At 34.6% G+C, this 21,709-nt stretch overlaps 1 protein-coding gene across 1 annotated transcript in view; it reads right to left on the bottom strand.

Annotated features, from left to right (window-relative positions):
• Positions 1 to 21,709, bottom strand: part of ITFG1 (integrin alpha FG-GAP repeat containing 1) — a 324,431-nt gene that overhangs the window by 31,392 nt on the left and 271,330 nt on the right. Inside the window, exon 14 of the mRNA XM_059152027.1 lies at positions 20,724 to 20,802. Within this exon, the coding sequence (XP_059008010.1) occupies positions 20,724 to 20,802 (79 nt within the window). The remainder of the gene's footprint in view (positions 1 to 20,723; positions 20,803 to 21,709) is intronic.

Raw genomic sequence — 21,709 nt, 5'->3', positions numbered from 1 at the left:
TCCTAGGGGTGCTCAATATTTTTAATTTGTCTTAAAACCAATCATGTTATTATCTCTTCTGATAATGGTCACTAATCCTTCTGTTGTTTATATTTGTATCCTCATCAAGGGGTTTGACACAACGCTTTGACTGCAATGTTAGTAATTAAAAATATATACAGAACTGAGAAAACTACCTGAAGAGTGACAGAAGAAACTCCACAACTAAAGGAATAAAAGAGGCTACATCAAGGAAGGTAAAAAGTATGGAGACATGGTTTAAGGGAGGAATGGATCATGGGTGCTGTGGAGGGGAGGGAGTTGTGATCCTGGAGAAGGGCAAGAAGAGAGGAGAACACAGGGGAATGCACAGGGAGAGCCTTCTCCCAAAACCATTGGCATGGAAAATGAAAGGGGCTGAATTTAACAAGTTCTTGCAATCAATGGGGCTTAATGTTTGGAGGTTTAAAAAATGTAGTGGGCTTGGCTGGGATAGAGGCCAGAGGGCAGTGTGCTGCTCCTGGAGAGAGGGCAGGCAAATAGCTGGGGCCACAAAGCATGTAAATGGTGATGGGGGAATGCCTGGTACACACAGGGGAGACTTCCTGCTCTTCTGAGTGTGTCCCTGAGAGGAAGCTCCAGGAACAAGGGACCTGGCTGCTACCATTTCCCTACCCCACTGTCAGCATATATACAGAGCCACTTGCACTGACAGTGGCTGACTAACTTGCTTAGACCAAGTCCCACCTGTGCTCTGGCAAGACTGCCCTTCTCAGTCAAACTTGCCTTAGTCCCAGTGCAGTGGGCCCCTTTCCCCAGAAGACCAGCACAAACCCCTGTAGACACCACACCTCCTAATCAGAGAGTTCTGTAGAGCCCAGTTCTGGTGGAGTTGGTGTCAGTTCTCATTTCACAAGCAAACTAGAGCACATCTAGTTAACACTTGCCACATTCAGGCCAGGGACCAAACACAGCCCAGAGCAGGCAAGGAAAGCCTCTGAAGACAACTCGCCTGAAGGACACAGTGACCAAAACACAACAGCAGAGCTCATGAAGCACAAACCAGAGATACTCCTTCAAGTGTAAGGCTCTGGACACTGAATGACCTCTTCTTCATAAAGCCATTACCTTCAGGAGTAGGAGACATAACTGGCTTTTCTAACACAGAGAATGCAGAGACTTTGACAAAACGCCAAGACAGGAATTCATCCCAAGTGAAAGAAAAACATAAGCTCATAGCCAGAGATCTAAGTGAAACAGATATAAGTAACATCTTCAATGGAGAATTAAAAGCAACAATCATAAGGATACTCACTGGGTTTGAGAAAAGTAGAAATCAGTGAGAACCTTACCACAGTGCTAAGAGTTAAAAAAGAATCAGAGCTGAAGAATGCAATAAATGAGATTGGAAACAGGCTTGAGGCAATAAACAGCAGGCTGGAAGAAGCAGAGGAATGAATAAGTGACCTAAAAGACTAAAGAATGGAAAATAATTATGCTGAACAAAAGAGAAAAGAACTATGCAACATGAGAATAGATTTAGGAAACTCACTGACTCCATCAAACATAATAATATCAATTTTATAGGCATCCCAGAAGAAGAGAAAAGGGGGAAGATAATTCATTTCAAGAAATAATAGCAGAAAACTTTCCTAATTTGGGGAAAGAAACAGATATCCAGATCCAGGAGGCACAGCGAACACCTATCAAAATCAACAAAAGCAGGTCAATGCCAAGACATGTTGTAATTCAATTTTCAAAATACAGTGATAAAGAAAAAAATCTTAAAAGCAGCAAGACAAAAGAAATTCTTAACTTCCAAGGAAAAACCATAAGTAAGCTGGAGATTACTCAACAGAAATCTGGCAAGCCAGAATGGGAAAAATCTTCAGCCAAGAATAATCCTCTCCAGCAAGGCTATCATTCAGAATAGAATGATAGTTTCATAGATAAAAACTAAAGGAGTTCATGACCTATATTCTTTTAATGCAAAGGAGGGACCAAAAGTGACATATAAAAATGATCAGAGAAAATCTCCAGAAATAACAAAACAAATAATAAAATGGCAATAAATATGAATCTATCAATAATTACTTCAAATGTAAATAGACTAAATGCTCTAGTCAAAAGACAAAGGGTGTCAGAATGGATAAAAAAACAAGACCCAGCTATATGTGCTATCTCTAAGAGACTCATTTTTTATCTAAAGACCCCTGAAGCTTGAAAGTGAGGGGATGGAGAAACATTTGTCATGCAAATGGATGTCAGAAGAAAGCCAGAGTAGCAATACCTATATTAGACAAACTAGACTTTAATTCAAAAGAGTTAAAAAGAGACAGAGAAGGGCACTATATAATCCTAAGGTGACAATCCAACAAAAAGATATAACAATTATAAATATTTATGCCCCCAACATTTCATAGAATTCAAAGAACATTCTAATTGACTTTTAGCATTTAAGAAACTAGTTTTTGGTTTACGATTACAATGAGGTACATATACTATCCTACTAGAGAGAATCACTGGTTTCAGTTTGCCAAAAGAAAAATTTCCTTTTCTAATTCTGAACTGAATACTTTCTTTCATTGCCTTGTCTTAAAGATGGACATTTTATTAACAAATCAATTAACGTATGTATTTCATAAAAGGTATGCTTAAAATCTTTTCTAGATGAATTCAAAATCTATTTTGCCTCATTTCTTTTCTAATAAGGTCACATACATGTGTTATGTATTCATGTCATGAGGCTGCTTTTTAAATTTTTTAGTCTTGTGGCAATGTAATCATATCTAAGTATAGATTCAGTGAATCAAAAAATACAGAGGATGAAGTAAAATTATTTCAGATTTCTTTCTTTTTTTAAGATTTTATTCATTTATTTGACAGGCAGAGATCACAAGTAGGCAGATAAGCCACCCATGCGCCCCTATTTCAGATTTCTTAAAATGATCCTTTTAATGTGTACCGCTTGTTGGTGCTGACACTTTTCTTATTGGGCATTGCTGGATTTTACGAATGTTGTATTTTTTCTGTTACAAATAAGATTAATGGATTTTATGGTATAATTCTGATTTACTGTGTAAACTACAGTGGAGTTGCAATCACTACCCTAAAAACCAATAGAAACAGAGGTGCAATTTACATATTGGTAACCTGCCTTATAGTCAAAGCCATTTTATTTCAACTTAAAACAATGTAATTAATGAGTAAACTCTGGTTAATGTGAATAGAGTAAGAAAATACTTTTATGTCTGACACATGCTTAACAATAAAATAGTATATATCTTTTCCTAGGTATTTTCCACAAAGACATCGCATTTTTCCATTTTAACTGCTAAAATAATTTCTGTTGTTAATAATACACTATATTGTCATAAGTATCAATGGATAGAGGTACACACACACACACACACACACACACATAAAGATATTTGGTTTTCATCCGAGGTAAGTACCTAGAAATTGTACTATGCTCATTTAATCTTTTCTACCTTACTGAGTTAATATAATTATGTAAGGATGATGATGTTAAAACATTCTGCTTTGAAAGTACATCCTAGAAAATAAACCAGATGCATTTTTCAGTACTGTGCATAATAAAACAAAACTAATTAATTGTAATCCCAAACAGTCCTTTACACAATTGGTGGATTTCAGATGAAACTAATCAAACACTGTAACATCTGAGTATTATAGCTCATTAATCAGAAATTCCTTCATTTTTGGCTCCATGATACATTACTCTTATATATTACCAGGTTCTGCCTCTCAAATACATGAATGAGACAAAAGAACCAATAAACAAATTGCTTGGTAGCATTACATAAATTAAGTTTTACTTGACAGATGACTGTATTTACTTTTATTCCAGAAGCTTAAAAAGTGAAAGATACTGTAGAAAACAAGTCTGTTGTGTTATCAAAGTAAGATTAAGACATACAAGTTTGAGGCTATTGTACATCCCCTACCCTGATCCCACCTCCTGTATCTCTCATGCCATTCCTTAATTGAGAAACTAAACCTCAATGGTGGCAACAGGAACTGGTACAGTCAAACTTACAAGTGCAAAACTTACAGGCCAGTAAATTTCTCCCATTCCTTCTGGATCAAAATCACTCAGGCTGATCTTTCCCTTCTGGGAAGATACTACAGTAGCTCTATACTTCCCAATTCTTCCTGCTAAATATAACTAAAAACGCTGGGCACTAGGTAGAGAGATCATGTCTGGAGACATTTCCTCCCATTCCCTCAGTTTTATTAAGATATAATTGATACAGGATACGTATAAGGTATATAGCATAATAATCTGACTTACATAAATTGTGAAATGATTACCACAGTAAGTTCAGTTAACATCTATCATCTCAAATAGACACAAAAAGAAAAAGATAAGAAAAAGGTTTTTGTTGTGATGTGAACTCTTAGGATCTAATCTCTTAACAACTTTCAAATATACCCTACAGCAGTGTTATAGTCATCATGTTGTAAATTACATCCCTAGCACTTAATTATGACAGGAAGTTTGTACACATTTTGACCACATTCCTTCACTTCTCCCTCCCCCAAGCCTGGTAACTATAAATCTAACCTCTTTTCCCAGGAGGTTTTATTTTTTGTTGTTGTTTGTCTTTCTGTCTGACTTACTTCACTTAGCATAACGCCATCAAGGTCCATCTGTGTTGTCACAAATGATGTATTTCCTTCTTTTTTATGGCTGAATAATATTTAATTATGTGTGAGTGTGTGTATGTATGTATATATACACACATACCACAACTTCTTTATCCATTACCTGTTGATGGACACTTAGGTTGTTCCCACGTCTTGGCTACTGTAAATAATGCTGCTATAAACATAGGGAGCAAATATCTCTTTGACATAGTGTTTTAATTTCCTTCAGGCATTTCCAGAAGTGGAACTGCTGGATCATATAGTAGTTCTACTTTTAATTTTTTCGAGGAGGCTCTACACTGTTTTTCATAGTGGTTATACCAATTTACAGTGCTACCAACAAAGCAAAAGGTGTCCCTTACCAACATTTGTTATCTCTTATCATTTTGATGATGGCCATTTTAACAGGCATGAGGTGATAGCTCACTGTGGTTTTGATTTGCATTTCCTGGTGATTAGTCATGTACCTGTTGGCCATTAGTATAGTTTTTTTTGAAAAATGTCTGTTCAGGTTCATTGTCCATATTTAAATTGGGCTACTTGTTATTTTGTTATTGAGTTGTATGAATTCTTTTTATAATTTGGATAATAACCCCTTAGCAGATAAATGGTTTGCAATTATTTTTTTCCCATTCTGATATCTTAACAGATACATGGCTTGCAAATATTTTTTTCCCATTCCCATTCTTTTCATTTTGTTGATCACTTCTTTTGATGTGCAGAAGCTTTTTAGTTTGATGCAGTCCTACTTTTATTTTGTTTAATTTTAATCTTGTTGCTTGTACTTTAAGTGTCATACTCAAAAAATCATTTCCAAGACCCATGACAAAGCTTTCTTCCTGTTTCCTTCTAGTTTTATGTTTTTTTATGGTATATTATACTATAATATACTACATCTTTATGGTATATCATAACTTCATAATATAGGTTTTATGGTATATTATATATATAATATATGTATTACATTATGGTATATTATAGCTTTATAATATTGGTTTTTATGGTATAGTATAACTTTATAATACAGCTTTAAATTGAAAAGTGTTATTCTTCTTACTTTGTTGTTCTTTGGAGACATTTTTGATTGTTATGATTGGAGGGTGATAGTGGCACTTAATGGACAGAGGCCAGAGAGGCTGCTAAGCATCCTATAATAAACAGAACAACACTCACAACAAAAAATTATGTGGCCCACAGTGTTAATAGTGGTAATTTGAGAAATTCTGACGTAGTCTATAAAATTCACAAATATTATAAAACTCATGAATATTTAGTTAGGATTCCCTCTTTCTATCTGCTTATCTAAATAATAATGTTATTTGCCAGACACTTTTGGCACTGCAAACAGAAAGATGAATCAGGAAAAGATTTGAAAATTGAAGAGCTTATAATTTAAGGGGAAGATAGAGGAGAGGCAAATCTGGATGGTCCTGGGTTCATTTTCTCCTACCTTTTGACTTTTGACTGCAAGGAGCTGGCTCAGCAGGTCTGAGTTTGATAAATAAAAGGACAAGCTAATAATTGAAGATTAGTTCCAGCTCCAGCTCTTAGCTCTTCCTTTCAAACAAGGTCATTATCCTTAACCAGGAAATTCTCTTTTCATCTAGACATTACTCATTTTCTTCTAACATTTGTATAAAATACATTTCTTGGATATTTTATCTTCTCTTGGAGCATTCTCCATGGTGCATCCCATTACAGTTGATTCAGGTTTGTCTTACTGCAAGACAGTGAGAGGACCAGGGGCCAGGCATTCTGTTGTTTCTCTCCCTGTCAGTTATCATTAAACTTTACTGTACTTTTACACTACTTGGCATAAGCAATGAGTGCGTGCATACCTCCTTTAAGAACAGTCAAAAAAGTAAAGAAATAAAAAAGCTGTAATAGAAGTATAAACAGATGTGAACAAACTAGAAGCTATCAAAGTACAATTTGCTATATTATTGAATTTGTTGACTCTTAGTTGTAGTGGTTTGGGGGGACAAAGATGATGATATATACCTTAGAAAAGACTGAATTTGTAAAGTAACATAGTTTTAAAGTGCCTGCTGGAATGGCTAAGGGAACTAATGGCTGCCAGACTTTCAGTCCGCGAGACCATAAATTAGTAGTTGTGAAATTTTTGTGATGGCAGCTGGTTGGTATGGGTGAATCTTTGGTAGGGTTGGTATAGGTGCACTTGACAGGCTTTAGCTGTCAAAAGTCATGATAACATTTTACTGGGAATGAAAAGGCTAATGATTTATGTGTTAAACAATTACATTTTTAAATGTGACAACAGAGTTTTCTCAGAAAGATCCTCAAATATTTTCTTAGGGCTTTTAATGTTTATTTTTATTTGTGGTAAAATGCACATCACAGAAGACTGTTTCCTTTGCTGTCCAGTTTTTATTTTGACAGAGTCCCAATAGTTTATTTTTGTTTTTGTTTTCCTTGCCTCAAGAGACATCTCAAGAAAAATGTTGCTATGGCCAACATCAGAAATTACTGCCTATGCTCTCTTCTAGGATTTTTTTGGTTTTAGGCCTCAAATTTAGGTCCTTAATCCAATTTGAGTTTATTTTTGTTTACAGTGAAAGTAAGTGGTCCAGTTTCATTCTTTTGCATGTTGCTGTCCAGTTTTCTCAACAGCATTTGTTGAAGAGACTGTCTTCCCCATTACATATTCTTGCCGCCTTTGTAGAAGATTAATTGACCATATAATTGTGAGTTTATTTCTGGGCTCTGTATTTTCTTTCATTGGCTTATATGTCTATTTTTGTGCTAGTACCATACTATTTAGAACACTACAGGTTTGTAGTAAGTAGTGTATCTTGAAATCTGGAATTATGATACCTCCAATTTTATTCTTCTTTTTGAAGATTGCTTTGGCTATTTGGGGTCTTTTGTGATTCCAAATTTTAGGATTCTTTGTTGTAGTTCTGTGAAAAATGCTGTTGGTATTTTGATAGGGGTTGCATTACATCTGTGGAATGCATTGGATAGTATGGACATTTTAACAATATTAGTTCTTCCAATCCATGAGCATGGATTATCTTTCCACTTGTTTGTGTCATATCCAATTTCTTTCACTAGTGTTTTATAGTTTCCAGAGTACAGGTCTTTTATCTCCTTAAGTTTATTCCTAGCAATTTTATTATTTTTGGTGAAATTATAAATGGAATTATATTTTTTTCAAGATTTTATTCATTTGTTTGACAGAGAGAGAGATCACAAGTAGGCAGAGAGGCAGGCAAAGAGAGAGGGGGAAGCAGGCTCCCTACTGAGCAGAGAGCCCAATGCAGGGCTCGATCCCAGGACCTTGGGATCACGACCTGAACCGAAGGCAGGGACTCAACCCACCAGGCCACCCAGGCACCCCAACGGGGTTGTATTCTTAATTTCTCTTTGACTTCATCATTAGTGAATGGAAATGCAACAGATTTCTGTACACTGATTCTGCACTGTGTGACCTTAGTGAATTGATTTATCAACTTTAGTAGTTTTTTGGTGGAGTCTTGAGGGTTTTCTATATATAGTATCAAGTCATCTGCAAATAGTGAAAATTTCACTTCTTCCTTACTAATTTGGATGGCTTTTCTTTTTCTTATCTTATTGGTGTGCCTAGAATTTCCAGTACTATGTTGAATAAAAGTGGGGAGAGTGCACATCCTTTTCTTGTTCCTAATCTTAGGGGAAAATGTTCTGTTTTTCCCCCACTGAGTATGATGTTTATTGTAGGGTGTTCATATATGGCCTTTATTATGTTGAGGTATATTCCCTCTAACCCTACACTTTGTTGAGGGCCTTTATCATGAATGGATGTTGTACTTTGTCAAATCCTTTTTCTGTATCTACTGAAATGATCACATGGTTTTTATTCTTTTTCTTGATGATGTGACAGGTCACACTGATTGAGTTTGAATATTAAACCATCCTTGGACCACAGGAATAGATCCCACTTCATTGTGGTTTATGATTTTTTAATGTCTTGTTAGATTCAGTTCACTAATATTTTGTGGAGGATTTAAAATTTAGTAAAAAATTTATTTATTTGACAGAGAGAGAGAGAGAGAGAGAGAAAAGCAGGCCTCCCATGGAATAGGGAGCCTAATGTGGGGCTTGATCAAAGGAGCCCTGGATCATGACTTGAGTCAAAGGCAGATGCTTAACTGACTGAACCACTGAGGCACTCCTTTTGTTGAGGATTTTTGCATCTATGTTCATTAAAGATATTGGACTGTAGATCTTTTTTTTTGTAGTGCCTTTATCTGGTTTTGGTGTCAGAGTAATCCTGTCCTCAGAGAATGATTTTGGAAGCTTCCCTACCCCTTCTTTTTTGGGAATAGATTGAGAACAAGGATTAACTCTTCTTTAAATGTTTGGTATAATTTACCTGTGAAGCTTCTGTTCATGGACTTCTGTTTGTTGGGAGTTTTGAATACTGATTCAATTTCATTGCTGGTAATCGGTCTGTTCAAATTTTCTGTATCTTCCTTTTTCAGATTTGGGAGGTTATAGGTTTCTAGGAATTTATCTATTTCTTCTAGGTTGTCCAGTTTGTTACATAACTTTTCATAATATTCTATTATAATCCTTTGTATTTCTGTGGTATTTGTTGTTATTTCTAATTTTAAATTTCTGATTTTATTTGAGTCCCCCCTCTTCTATATTTTTGATGATTATGGCTAAATGCTTATCATTTTGTTGATCTTTTTGAAGTACCAGTTCCTGGTTTTCATTGATATTCTATTTTATTTTTAGTTTTTATTTTGCTTATTCTTATTCTGCTCTAATATTTATTATTTCTTTCCTTCTACTAATTTTGGGTTTTATCTTTTTTTTCTAGCTCCTATGTTAATGTTGGGTTGTTTATTTAAGATTTTTCTTGTTTCTAGAGGTAGGTCTGTATTGCTATAAACTTCCCTCTTAGAAGAGCTTTCGCTGCATCCAAAGATTGGACTACTGTGTTTTAATTTCATTTCTCTCCATGTATTTTTGATTTCCTCTTTTATTTCTTGGTTGACCCATTCATTGTTTATTAGCATGTTATTTAACCTCCATGCATTTGTGTTCTTTTAGATTTTTTTCTTGTGGTCAATTTCCAGTTTCATAGTGCTGTGGTTAGAAAAGATGTATGGTATGACTTCAATCTTTTTGAATCTGCTTTGTCTAAGTATTGCTGCCCTGGCTTTATTTTCACTTTCATTTGCATGATAAATGCTCTTCCATCCCTTCACTTTCAATCTTCACATGTCTTTAGGTCTGTATTAAGTATCTTGTAGGCAGTACATAGATGGGTCTTGCCTTTTTTTTTTTTTGGGTCTTGCTTTTTTATACTCTCTGTCACCCTATGTCTTTTGGAGCGTTTAGTCCATTTACATTAAACCAATTATTGATAAGTACGTACTTATTGCTATTTTGTTATCTGTTTAATGGTTGTTCTTGCAGTTCTTCTGTGTTCTTTTTTTCTCTTGCCCTCTTCTCTCATGGTTTGTTGGTTTTCTTTAGTGATATACTTGGATTCCTTTCTCTGTATTTTTTTTGCATATCCCTGGTTTTGATTTGTGGTTACCATTAGGTTTGTCTATAACACCTTTCGTATGTATCATACTATATTAAGTTAGTGGTCACTTACATTCGAATCCATTTTCTACTCCTCTCCCCCTAAGTTTTAGGTATATGGTGGCATACTCTAGATTTTTTTATTCTGTAAAATCTTTGGCTGATTTTTATATAGTTGATTTTACTGCTTTTGTGCTTCCTTTACTTTTCTTACTCCTACTTTCCTTCCCACTTAAAGAGTACCCTTTAACATTTTTTTGTAGAGCTGGTTTAGTTGTTAAAATTCCTTTAACTTTTGTTTGTCTGGAAATCCCTTGCTGGATTTTTCTCTCAGCACTTTTAATATATCATGCTACTCCCTTTGCCCTGCAAAATTTCTGTTGTAAAATCAGCTGATAGACTTATGTGGTTTGCCTTGTAACTGTTTTCTTTCCCCTTTGTGCTTTTAAAATTCTCTCTTTTTAGCCACTCTTTACCATTTTAACTACTGTATGTCTTAGTGGGGATGTTCTTGGGTTGATTTTGTTGGGGGCACTCTGTCTTATGGATATGCATTTGCTTCTTTCCCCAGATTCAGGAAGTTTTCAGCTATTATTTCTTCAAATACATTTTCTGTCCCCTTTCCTTTCTCTTCTCCTTTTGTGAATGTTATTACTCTGTGATGTCTCGGAGTTCCCTAAGTCTATTTTAATTTATTATTATTTTTTCTCTCTCCTGTTCAGCTTGCTTGCTTTCCACTACTCTGTCCTCTAGATCACTGATCCATTCTTCTCTTTTATTCCGTGTAGTGTATTGTTCATTTCAGTTCTTGAGTTCTTCATCTTTGATTGGTTCTTTTTCATTTTTTAAAAAAAATCTCTCTGTTAAGGGTCTCACTGAGGCCCTCCACTCTTTTCTCAAGTTCAGAGAGTTATCTTTAAGACATTACTTTAAATTATCTATCAGGCATATAACTTACCTCCATTTTGTTCAGGTCTCTTGCTATGATTTTTGTCCTGTTTTTTCATCTGGGATATATTTTTATGTCTCCTTATTTGGTTCAATTCTCTGTGTTTATGTGTTAGCAAAGTCAGCTACATCTCCTGCTCTTGAAAGCAGTGGCCTTATGTAGAAGAAATCCTGTAATGCCCTGCATTGCAATGTCCCTTGTTCACCAGAACCTGGCACTTCAGAGGTGTGTACTACTGTGTGTGTTGTGTACCCCCTACTGTTGTAGCTGAGATACATTTGCTTTCAGTCCAGTCGTCTTTAGTGTTTGTTTGTTTTTGCCCCTGAACAGGTTTTGATCCCTGTGTTTTTAGTGGGTCAGTTTGGGGTTTCCTTGGGCTTGAGTTGAGTCACAGCAGGTGTTTGCCAGAGATTCAGTAGCAGAAAACTGCCCAGAACTTTCCATGTGTTGTACTCTGAGAAGCTTTGGGTGGTAGGCAGGGCCTGTAGTCAAAGCCTGTCTGCTCCAGCCACTGCTTGGGCTGCAGTTGGAATGGTATGTGTGGTATCTTTCCTCCCAGAGGTAGGGGTCACCTTAAGATTTGTTTATTTATTTGAGAGAGAGAGAGACAGAGAGACAGAGAGTGAGTGTATCCATGGGCCGGGTGGGGGGGCAGAGGGGAAGTATATCAAGCTAACTTTGTTCTGAGCACAGAGCCCCACGTGGGGCTTGATCCCATGATCCTGAGATCATGACCTGCCCCTCTAGCTCAAGCTCTGAGATTAGTAAACAAATCTTCCTCCTTTATACTTCTGGCATTTTTTCAAACTTGCTTCTATGCTATATCTCCTTGGATTGTTTGTGTTCTCTCTTCAAGGGAGACTCAATTTCCCATTGCCCTTCTGGCTCTGCCAGAGCTGAACGGGCTGATTTTTAAATTTCTAGATGTTAAGCCCTGCTCACTACAAGAATTTATGAAATTATGCTCCCCTGGTTTTCAAAGCCATATGTTATGGGGATTAGTATTCTTCATGTGGGTTCCCCATGCCTGGAGTGCTTGGTGTGAGGATCTGTTTCTTTCCCTTCTTTGAATCGGCTATGTCCCTTCCACAGTCCTCCACATTCTTTCAGCTCCCAACTACATCAATGCCCTTCCTGCCTGACTGAGCAGGCCAGGTGCCCCCCTTTCCATGTATTATTAATTACTGGTATATATATATTTTTAGAGAATTATCTATCCAAGTTTTAGTCCATTTTGAACTATTTTTGTTTCTGTTGTTGAGCACTGCCACATGATTTAAGATTTCTGCCCGAGGCAATACCTGTATCTAAGTGCTTTCTATTATATTTCATTTAATAGTTACAACTGCATAGCAGCCTTTGAAATAACTACTCATTCACAGGGTAGAGCATGAGAAGAATTAGTGCTAGAAGAACATTAAGGAATATCAATTAGCTTGTGAAGCAATAGCAGACATATTAAAAAAAATCATTGCAAGGTTTGAATCTGTATCTTTTTTGTTCTTAATATTTAGTTATTGACTCTGAGAAGTAAGCCCAAGTCTACCAATGTTATGGAATTGTTTTCTTTCTGTTTTCAATTCAAAGAAGTCCTTCAGACCACTAATATCTCCTTCCATAAAGTACTTGAGTGTAGTAAGTGATATCTTCTTAGGTGAAAAAGATAATTTAGCTTTTAATAATGAATAACCATTCTATCTAATCTATTAAATTATTCAGATACCACTAACAGAAATTCTAAAATATTTATTGATTAAAGAATAAGTACTTCCTATTGCCTACTTTAACATAAAAGAATAACAATAACCACATGAAAACATTTGGCAGGGCATACTATTTGGTTCTCAGTGTTCAGCCAATGAGTGAGTATTTTGTTTCTAAACTTTGAATATAACTAAACTGTTATTTCTGTTTTTTACAGTAAAACTGGCCATACTATGTATTACTGAAATACTTTAAAAAGTATTTCTGCTTACATGGACGAGCTTTAAGGATACCAAGAGCAATATAGTCAAAATGATACATTTAATAAAATAATCTGTTCATACATTTTCATTTAATCATTTTAATTCTTTAATTAAAATGTCTGAATTTAAATGTAGTCTTAATTGTTGAAAATGTAATTTCTTTGATCTTAAATGAAGAATGTTAGAAAGTCTAACAGTTTCAAGGTTTATCTATTATCTTCTTCAGACTGTACTAGGAAAATAGAAATCTATGTTCATTAAATCAAGGAAGAAAGAAATGCAAGAGCAGAATGCCAGGGTCATAAGTTTTCCTTGTTTTAATTGAGAAATTTTCTATTCTTCCTTATGTATCAATATATGTACTATTATGATACTAGAGTGCTTTTTAAATTCTCATGTATTTAAGTTTCAAAAACTTGATGAAATATATATAGCTGACAGGAAATTTTACACCTAATGTTATAAATGAGGCCATCCATGTACAATACTCTGCACTGTGCCTGGTCAGAGTAAGTACTAATAACTGTTGGCTAATATTATTACTTAGGAGTATCCTCAAATTCTAAGGACATAAAAAATAATGATGATGTCCCTCAGGAGCAAACATTAAGCAGTGTGTTAGAATCACTGGGACAGCAGACTCTTTTCCTGTCACTCAATTACAAAAGAAAGCAGGATGAGCAATTCAGGCAGTAGGAAGTTATTTAGGGATATAAAAAGACTTGCGCTTTATTTATTTATTACTATTTTTTTTAAAAAAAGACTTTATTTATTTGACAGACAGAGATCACAAGTAGGTAGAGAGACAGGCAGAGAGAGGGAGGGAAACAGGCTCCCCGCTGAGCAGAGAGCCCAATGCGGGGCTCGATCCCAGGACCCTGAGATCATGACCTGAGCTGAAGGCAGAGGCTTAACCCACTGAGCTGCCAAGGTGCCCCTATTACTATTTTTTAAAAGATTTTATTTATTTGATAGAGAGAGACACAGTGAGAGTGGGAACACAAGTAGGGGAGGTGGGAGAGGGAGAAGCAGGCCTCCCGCCAAGCAGGGAGCCCAATGTGAGGCTTGATCCCAGGACGCTGGGATCATGATTTGAGCTGAAGGCAGATGCTTAATGACTGAGCCACCCAGGTACCCTAGACTTGTGCTTTAGAAAGATGAATTTCTACAAGATTTCTAAGAGATTTCAACAGTCTATAGAAGCTAATCTCTGATGTTACTGAGAACAAACTGTTCAGATAAGTGTTATCTAAATTTGGAATGAGCAATGTCAGAGATTATGGAAAGATGAGAAAATATTGATCCGTGACTTAGGTCTTTGTGGGAGTAGTATGAGGAGCGATGAGGTGTTATGTTGAGTGGGTACAAGCTCATTACTGGTCTATATCATATATTTGTTTTTTGTGGCCTTTAATTCTCCTGTTGTATTCATGGTCTGGAAAGTCCAGACTAGTAACAGAAAAAGCACATGAGAGAATAACAATTTAGAATTTGTGTCAGGTAGAGCTAGCCTAAAGAAGGAAATACTTGAGTAAATTGTTATATTTATAATTAAATCAGCTCATCTCTTCTTTAAATTTACTTAGTTGATTTTAACTCATACTGAGTTTAAGGTAAGGACTGGTGAAAAATTAAGAAGAAGCAGAATCTAGTGTTTTCAAGCAGTTTTCTGTTTCAATTTTAGACTCAACTTACAGTAAATAATTCGTTGCACTGGCAATGTTTTATTTAAGCACGTGTAAGAAAATCATCTCAAGAACTTTATTTCATTCCCGAGTTCAACGTGTATTATTTCCTATATTACAGCATTGTATACATGATATATTTGTGAATTTCAACCTTTATTGCAGCACATAGTAGCTTTCCATGGTTTGTATTGTGTACAACTGAGGCTGGAGGATAACATGAAAATTGAAAATAGTTAAGTCTTTAAGTAAGACTAAAGCAGTGAGAAGGAATACATCAGTGGTATTACTGAGTAATGAATGAAAATTTAATCAAATTCTTTTGTACCAAATCTATGTGCACAGTAGACGTAGTTTGTTGGATTACTTATAACAACTGTGGGATTGCAAAACATCTGCTAGCAAAGACCATAGAATAGACAAAGTATATTCTTTCTCCCACTTTCTGTTTCCAAAGCTGTTAGGTGGTTTTTCCTTTGGTATTAGGATCTGTATTGACTATAATACTGTACTAGAAATCAGCCTGTAGACAGAATTTCAGGAGGCAAAACTTTTGTTTTTGTTGACACTACAATTTATGGGTTTCTTTCTTTCTTTCTTTTTTTTTTTGTTTCTTCTAGAGTATGACTTTGACTCATCTGCATTTTCAAAGATGGGATTTCTAATAGCTGAACAGTTGAATAGTTTGCAAACTTTCTTACAGTTTCACAGACTCTATGTATTTCATTATTCAGTCACTCAATTTTTATAATTATATCAAGTGGGTATTTCAGTTATTGCTTATAGATATTCCATATCTTCCCACACCTCTTTCTTTTTTCTCATTCTGGTGAAAGAAAAGCATCATCACTAGCCAAGTCCCCCTCCTTATCTCTGTCAGCTTGGCTATTCCTATCAGATCTTTAGTTAATGGGAGATTAAGGAAAGGGAATGACTCTTCTTACAAAAATTCATTCTTTCAGAGAAGAATGTTGTGAATTTCCAGGAAGCCATAACAACTCTTTCCATTTTCTGTTATGAATTATGATTTTTGACACAAAATGTAACTGTTTAGTTAAGTATTGCTTAAACTAAAATTTTTGGCTGAGCTATGAGTTTGACAATTTAAAATGTGATTAGTGGTTAAAATAAAGTGATTTGGGATTAAAAATATTCTTTTATGGATAATTACATGTGGATAAATGGAACATGACTATACTTTGAAGATAATTTCAGAAAATATATATGTAAGGAATGAACATGAAGGATAAAATGTTTTTGACATTGGAAGATGTGACAATTATTGGTTCAAATGGAGAAATCTGAAGGGTGATAAATTAACATTATAGAAAGACAATGTGCTTATGTGTTATAATAAATCATCTTCATCAATAACATAATGTGAATATGAATAATAATCTAATGTGACTATGAATTCATCAATGTGAATTTTGATATTACAAATGCTTCTTTGCCCTCTGAGATGCTGTGTTGTCAGTATAACATACATTTTAACTGCTCTTATATTTGAGGCACATGATGAGTGTGCATAGAAGGTAAGCGTTATTATGTTTTTCTCAGACATGTTAATAAATAGTAAACACAGAGGACTAAAGGGAAAGTTATTTCCTTTTAGATTTAAAGAGCAGGACTAAATAAGTAACTTAAGGAGTAAAAAAAAAAAATTCTTAGGTCTAATAATGCTATTATTCACAAATGACCAACAACTTATTAGTTTATACAATTTTGCTACCATGCTCTAATCTACTAAGTTTTCATTAAATATTGTTGAAGGAATTTGAGCATTGCAGATCTCTGGCTAATTTACAAGACCAGTAAACAAAATCCTAGATTCCAAACCAGAGTTGTTTAGCTCTTAAAATTGTCATGATAAATGTAGTTTAATTTTTGTAATCTCTTACAGAAGCTATTGTTATTTAAAAAATTAATGAGTACTCTGTAATGTAACTCTTTAACAAGATTTGGCTATTCAGACAGAGCTAGGTAGTGGAGAAAGATCACAGAGTATTTGATTAACCATGCTAAGATCCCTGGAAGCAAAAGTATGATTAAGGCAGGTCTTTTTTTTTTTTTTTTTTTTTGAATAATACTAAGGCACATTATTGTCTCTGGCTGTGGCTTTCATACTTTTTACACCGACAATAAATACTTAACATTACTATGTGGTCAGAGAAAATACTCTGGTATTTTCTATTGTTCTCTTTCATTCTATTAAATAAAAAGTCCTTGTCATAAGCCACACCAAATTAGTTTTATCCCACTAATAAGTACTGACCTTAGTTACTTTATAAGAAAACCAGAGTTGCAGCTTCTCAAGTACATATATGTGGTCATTCTCTTTCTACAGCAGAAAGTTCTCTAGTGGGACTAGGTGGGTTGGAAGGTATGTATAGTTTAAACAAGCAATATTTCTGTAGACTTCAACATGCTTAGCATTTAAACAATGAATTTTCACCCTTTGAGATTTGGAGGGGGGTTTCGTAAGAGTACTTCCTGAATCAATTGAATTAAGCACTACTTCCCTATTTAGAACATATATTTATGCATGAAATGTAGCACATGCTTGAAATATTTAAAATATTTAATATTATTTATTACTTAATTTCTTTCTTTAAAAGATTTTATTTATTTGACACACAGAGAGAGATCACAAGTAGGCAGAGAGGCAGACAGAGAGAGAGGAGGCAGGCTCCCTGCTGAGCAGAGAGCCCGATGTGGGGCTCGAACCCAGTACCCTGAGATCATGACCTGAGCTGAAGGCAGAGGCTTAACCCACTGAGCCACCTAGGTGCCCCTATTACTTAATTTCTTAAAGGCAATATATGATCGGTGTAGTAATACAGAGAGGAAAATCCCACAACCAAGAGATAATCATGGTAACATTTGTGTGTCATTTTTGTTTTTCTATTTTTCCTACACATAGGCACACTTATAAAAAGACACATGTAATTTGGATTATACATGTAGATGTGCCTCCCTGCCAAATATTATATCATAAATATCTGTTTGTTGAATCAAAAATTATTTTAAAATATGTCATAGGCTGGAAATTATTATTATAAAATGGCATAATTTATTAATTATTTCTCTACTGGACATTTAGAGTTTCCAAGATTGCTAATGCCTTTTAGTTTTATGATTTTTTGCCATGAAAGTTTATGCACTCATTTGATTTATGCATTCAACTGCATTCATCTTTTCTGTAGATATTTTCTTCTTTCTTTTATGCTCATAAATTCCTTCCCCAATTCAAGGAAAAAATTAATTACTCTTAAATATTTAATTTAGTAAGAACAGACCCAATGTTCCATTACTATTTTGGGATAGACTAAAAGAAATCATGCTAAGGAAATGTATATTCACTTAAAAACAGCAATGGGTACTGAATATTAATGAATAAGTTTTTATTTTATTTACTTATTTATTTTGTAAAGATTTTATTTATTCATTTGAGAGAGAGACAGTGAGAGAGAGCATGAGAGAGGAAAAGGTTAGAGGGTGAAGTAGATTCCCCAAGGAGCTGGGAGCCTGATGAGGGACTCGATCCCAGTACTCTGGGATCATGACCTGAGCCAAAGGCAGTTGCTTAACTAACTGAGCCACCCAGGTGCCCTCCTGAATGACTTTTTAGCACATAGTAAGATATTCTACCAGGTATCAGTGCCTGTTTGTAGTAGAGATTCATTAAATATATATTTTTGAATGAATCAACATTCACAGAGTTAAAAAACATTCTCCACATCTAACTTAAGAATAATATTTTAAAATAATTTTATTTGTTGTAAAATTTATTTTTTAAAAAATTATATTTAAAAGGATTAAAAGTAGTAAGTAATTAATGTATCTAGTAGGTAGTGAATCTCTTAATATCTTGCATCCCCAAGATAAATGTTAACAATTTGATGAATATCCTTCTAGCTTTTTTTCTACGGAGTGAGAATTATTTATTTAATTGCACAAAAATATATGTGCAAAGATTTTACTGTTATATTATAATATTATATTGAAGAAAAGAAAAATAACAGTGGCATGTCCAGAGTAGTTACTGTATCAATATACAAAATGATCCCCAAATAAATTGCCTATATAAACATACATGGAAAAATTTATATATCATTGCATGAAAAAAAAAAGAGGAAGATGGGTCTTTAAATTTTTTTTGATCTACTATTAGGATAATGAAGAGTTTTTCCCCATTTTAAAGATTTATTTATTTATTTATTCGACAGAGAGAAAGAGATCACAAGTAGGCAGAGAGGCAGACAGAGAGAGAGAGGAAGGGAAGCAGGCTCCCTGCTGAGCAGAGAGCCCGACGCGGGACTCGATCCCTGGACCCTGAGATCATGACCTGAGCCGAAGGCAGCGGCTTAACCCACTGAGCCACCCAGGCGCCCCAGTTTTTCCCCATTTTAAACCATTTAGTGCATTCGGGGTTAACTACCTACTTGATGATGTTAAATAAGCAATTCTTTCAAAAAATAGATGAATTAAAACTGTTAGTATTTTAGTTAGCATTTTTCATTAATAATTGACCAGTGAATTTTTGGTTTTCAGTATGCTGGCCTTGCCAAAGTTGTGCTTATTTCGTTAAATAAGTAGCTTCATATTTTTTTCCTGTGTTCTGGAACACCTTACTTGGCAGTGAAATTATCTACCGCCAAAACTCAAAAATAATTAACCAATAGGGGCGCCTGGGTGGCTCAGTGGCCTTCGGCTCAGGTCATGATCCCAGGGTCCTAGAATTGAGCCCCACATCAGGCTCTCTGCTCAGCAGGGAGCCTGCTCCCCTGCCCTCTTCCAGCCTCTCTGCTTAGTTGTGATCTCTGTCTGTCAAATAAATAAATAAAATCTTAAAAAAAAATTAACCGATAAAAGATAAAAACAGCCAGTCCCATAAACTTTTTTGTAGTTTGATATGTACCTGAATTAAAACATACATAAGTAAAAAAAGAAAAAAAATAAGTAACTTGTTCAAATTCTCTTATCCTTATTTAAGTTTCCTTGATTAACAATGGTATATTAAAGTGTTTGATTTTAGTCGTGCCTGTCAATTTCTTCTTGAATTTAATTAAACAGCTTTTGTTTTATGGAGTGTTTCTGTGCTGAAGTAGTAGTATGATTGAGAGTCTTAAATATGTACAGTTAGACAAAAAGGAAATTTACTCTGGTATATTTATGTTAGGCCATTATATAAAATGAGAACAGCCATATAATAAATTCTTTCTTTTTTTTGTTTTCTTAGTGCATAAAAGTGGAGGAGTAACAGTAACTCTGTTTATATTTCTTCATGATTAGGACTCTAGGAATCTCAAAGAAGCCTACTGATATGTTAGGGTTCCTTTTCTTACTTAGTTGAAATTAGAACAGTTCTATCTACTGTGATTTGGACCTCATCTCAGTCAGCTGGCTATCTGTCAAAAGCAGATATCCTTTGTTTAGTCTTATTATTTGTTTTGATTGCATTTCCCTTTATTATTTATTCAGGTATATGACTAGAAGTTTCTCTTTATAGTCACTTATTAAAAAGCCTCTATGTAACATTCTAGTTTCTATTCCACATATGAAAAAGCTAAAATTAGTCTAAGTCGTAGACTGGATTCCTAATTTTTACTTCTAAAAATAGCTTTGTTAACTAATTTACCACTTCATACTTTGCACAAGATAACTTGGTAATTTCTCCAAATCTCTCTGTTAACTTCAACTGAAAAATAAGGATAATGATTTGACTCTATCACAATAAGGATATATGAGGAAGGAATGTTAATATATTTGTCATGAGGACCTTTTTGTAATCTACTGATATGCAGGGAGTATAATAGAAAAAGTGATTTTATAAAGCATGTGAAACATGATGATGATTTTTGTCATTCAGCTTACCTTGCCAATATACTGATTAAAGGTGTTTTTGTGTATTGTATCTTGTCTTACCTGAACCATTTTTCAGATATCCATTTGCATCTACAGTTGTATACATGATATAAGGTCCAGGCTGATTTACTCCAAAGGGCTGCAATAAAAAAGGAATAGTAAAGTCTAGGAAAGTAAGCAAATCATTTGAAGTTTTAGGAAAATCTATTACAAATAAAGTAAAACACTCTTGTATATATAATTATTAATAATTGGTAGTACTTAGAGAACATTTCCATAAATAGACAACCTGTTAATAAAAAGAAAAGCTCTGTTAGTAGAAACACTTTAAATGTATACAATTAGCTTTAAATGATTTGTTAATTGCATTTACAAAGTTCATTAATTTTATTATATATTTCTAAGATCCACTATTATCTCTTCTTCATCACATAAATGTGAATATTAAAAAAAATTTTTTTAAGATTTTATTTATTTATTTGACAGGCAGAGATCACAAGCAGGAAGAGAGGCAGGCAGATAGAGAGAGAGGTGGAAGCAGGCTCCCTGCTTAGCAGAGAGCCCCATGCAGGGCTTGATCCCAGGATGCTGGGATCATGACCTGAGGAGAAGGCAGAGGCTTTAACCCACTGAGCCACCCAGGCGCCCCTAGATACGAACAGTTTTAAGGCAACTACAGATAGTTGCATAGAAGTTAAACTATCTTCTTCATACAATTATTCTTTTTCCTGTACAGTTTTATCATTTATGCAAAATGTTAAAATATATTTGCTTATGCCTATTTTAATTTTTATGTAAATGGAACCATACTGTATGTATCTTTCTGTGACTTGTTTTTTAAAATAGATTTTTTGAGACACATCCATGAGTACGCATGTAGCTGTATAGTTCATTTTCATTGACACAGAGTATGCCATTGTATGGTTATAGCATAAATATTTTTCATTCTATTATTGATTGACACTTGTTTCCATTTTTCTTTTGCCATGATAAACATGGCATTCTCATGTATGTCACCTGATGCACAAGTGCTGATGTTTGTCAGG

Source organism: Mustela lutreola, chromosome 16 (genome assembly GCF_030435805.1).
Source record: "Mustela lutreola isolate mMusLut2 chromosome 16, mMusLut2.pri, whole genome shotgun sequence".
NCBI classification, from domain to species: domain Eukaryota; kingdom Metazoa; phylum Chordata; class Mammalia; order Carnivora; family Mustelidae; genus Mustela; species Mustela lutreola.
This window is presented reverse-complemented; position numbering and strand designations above follow the sequence as displayed.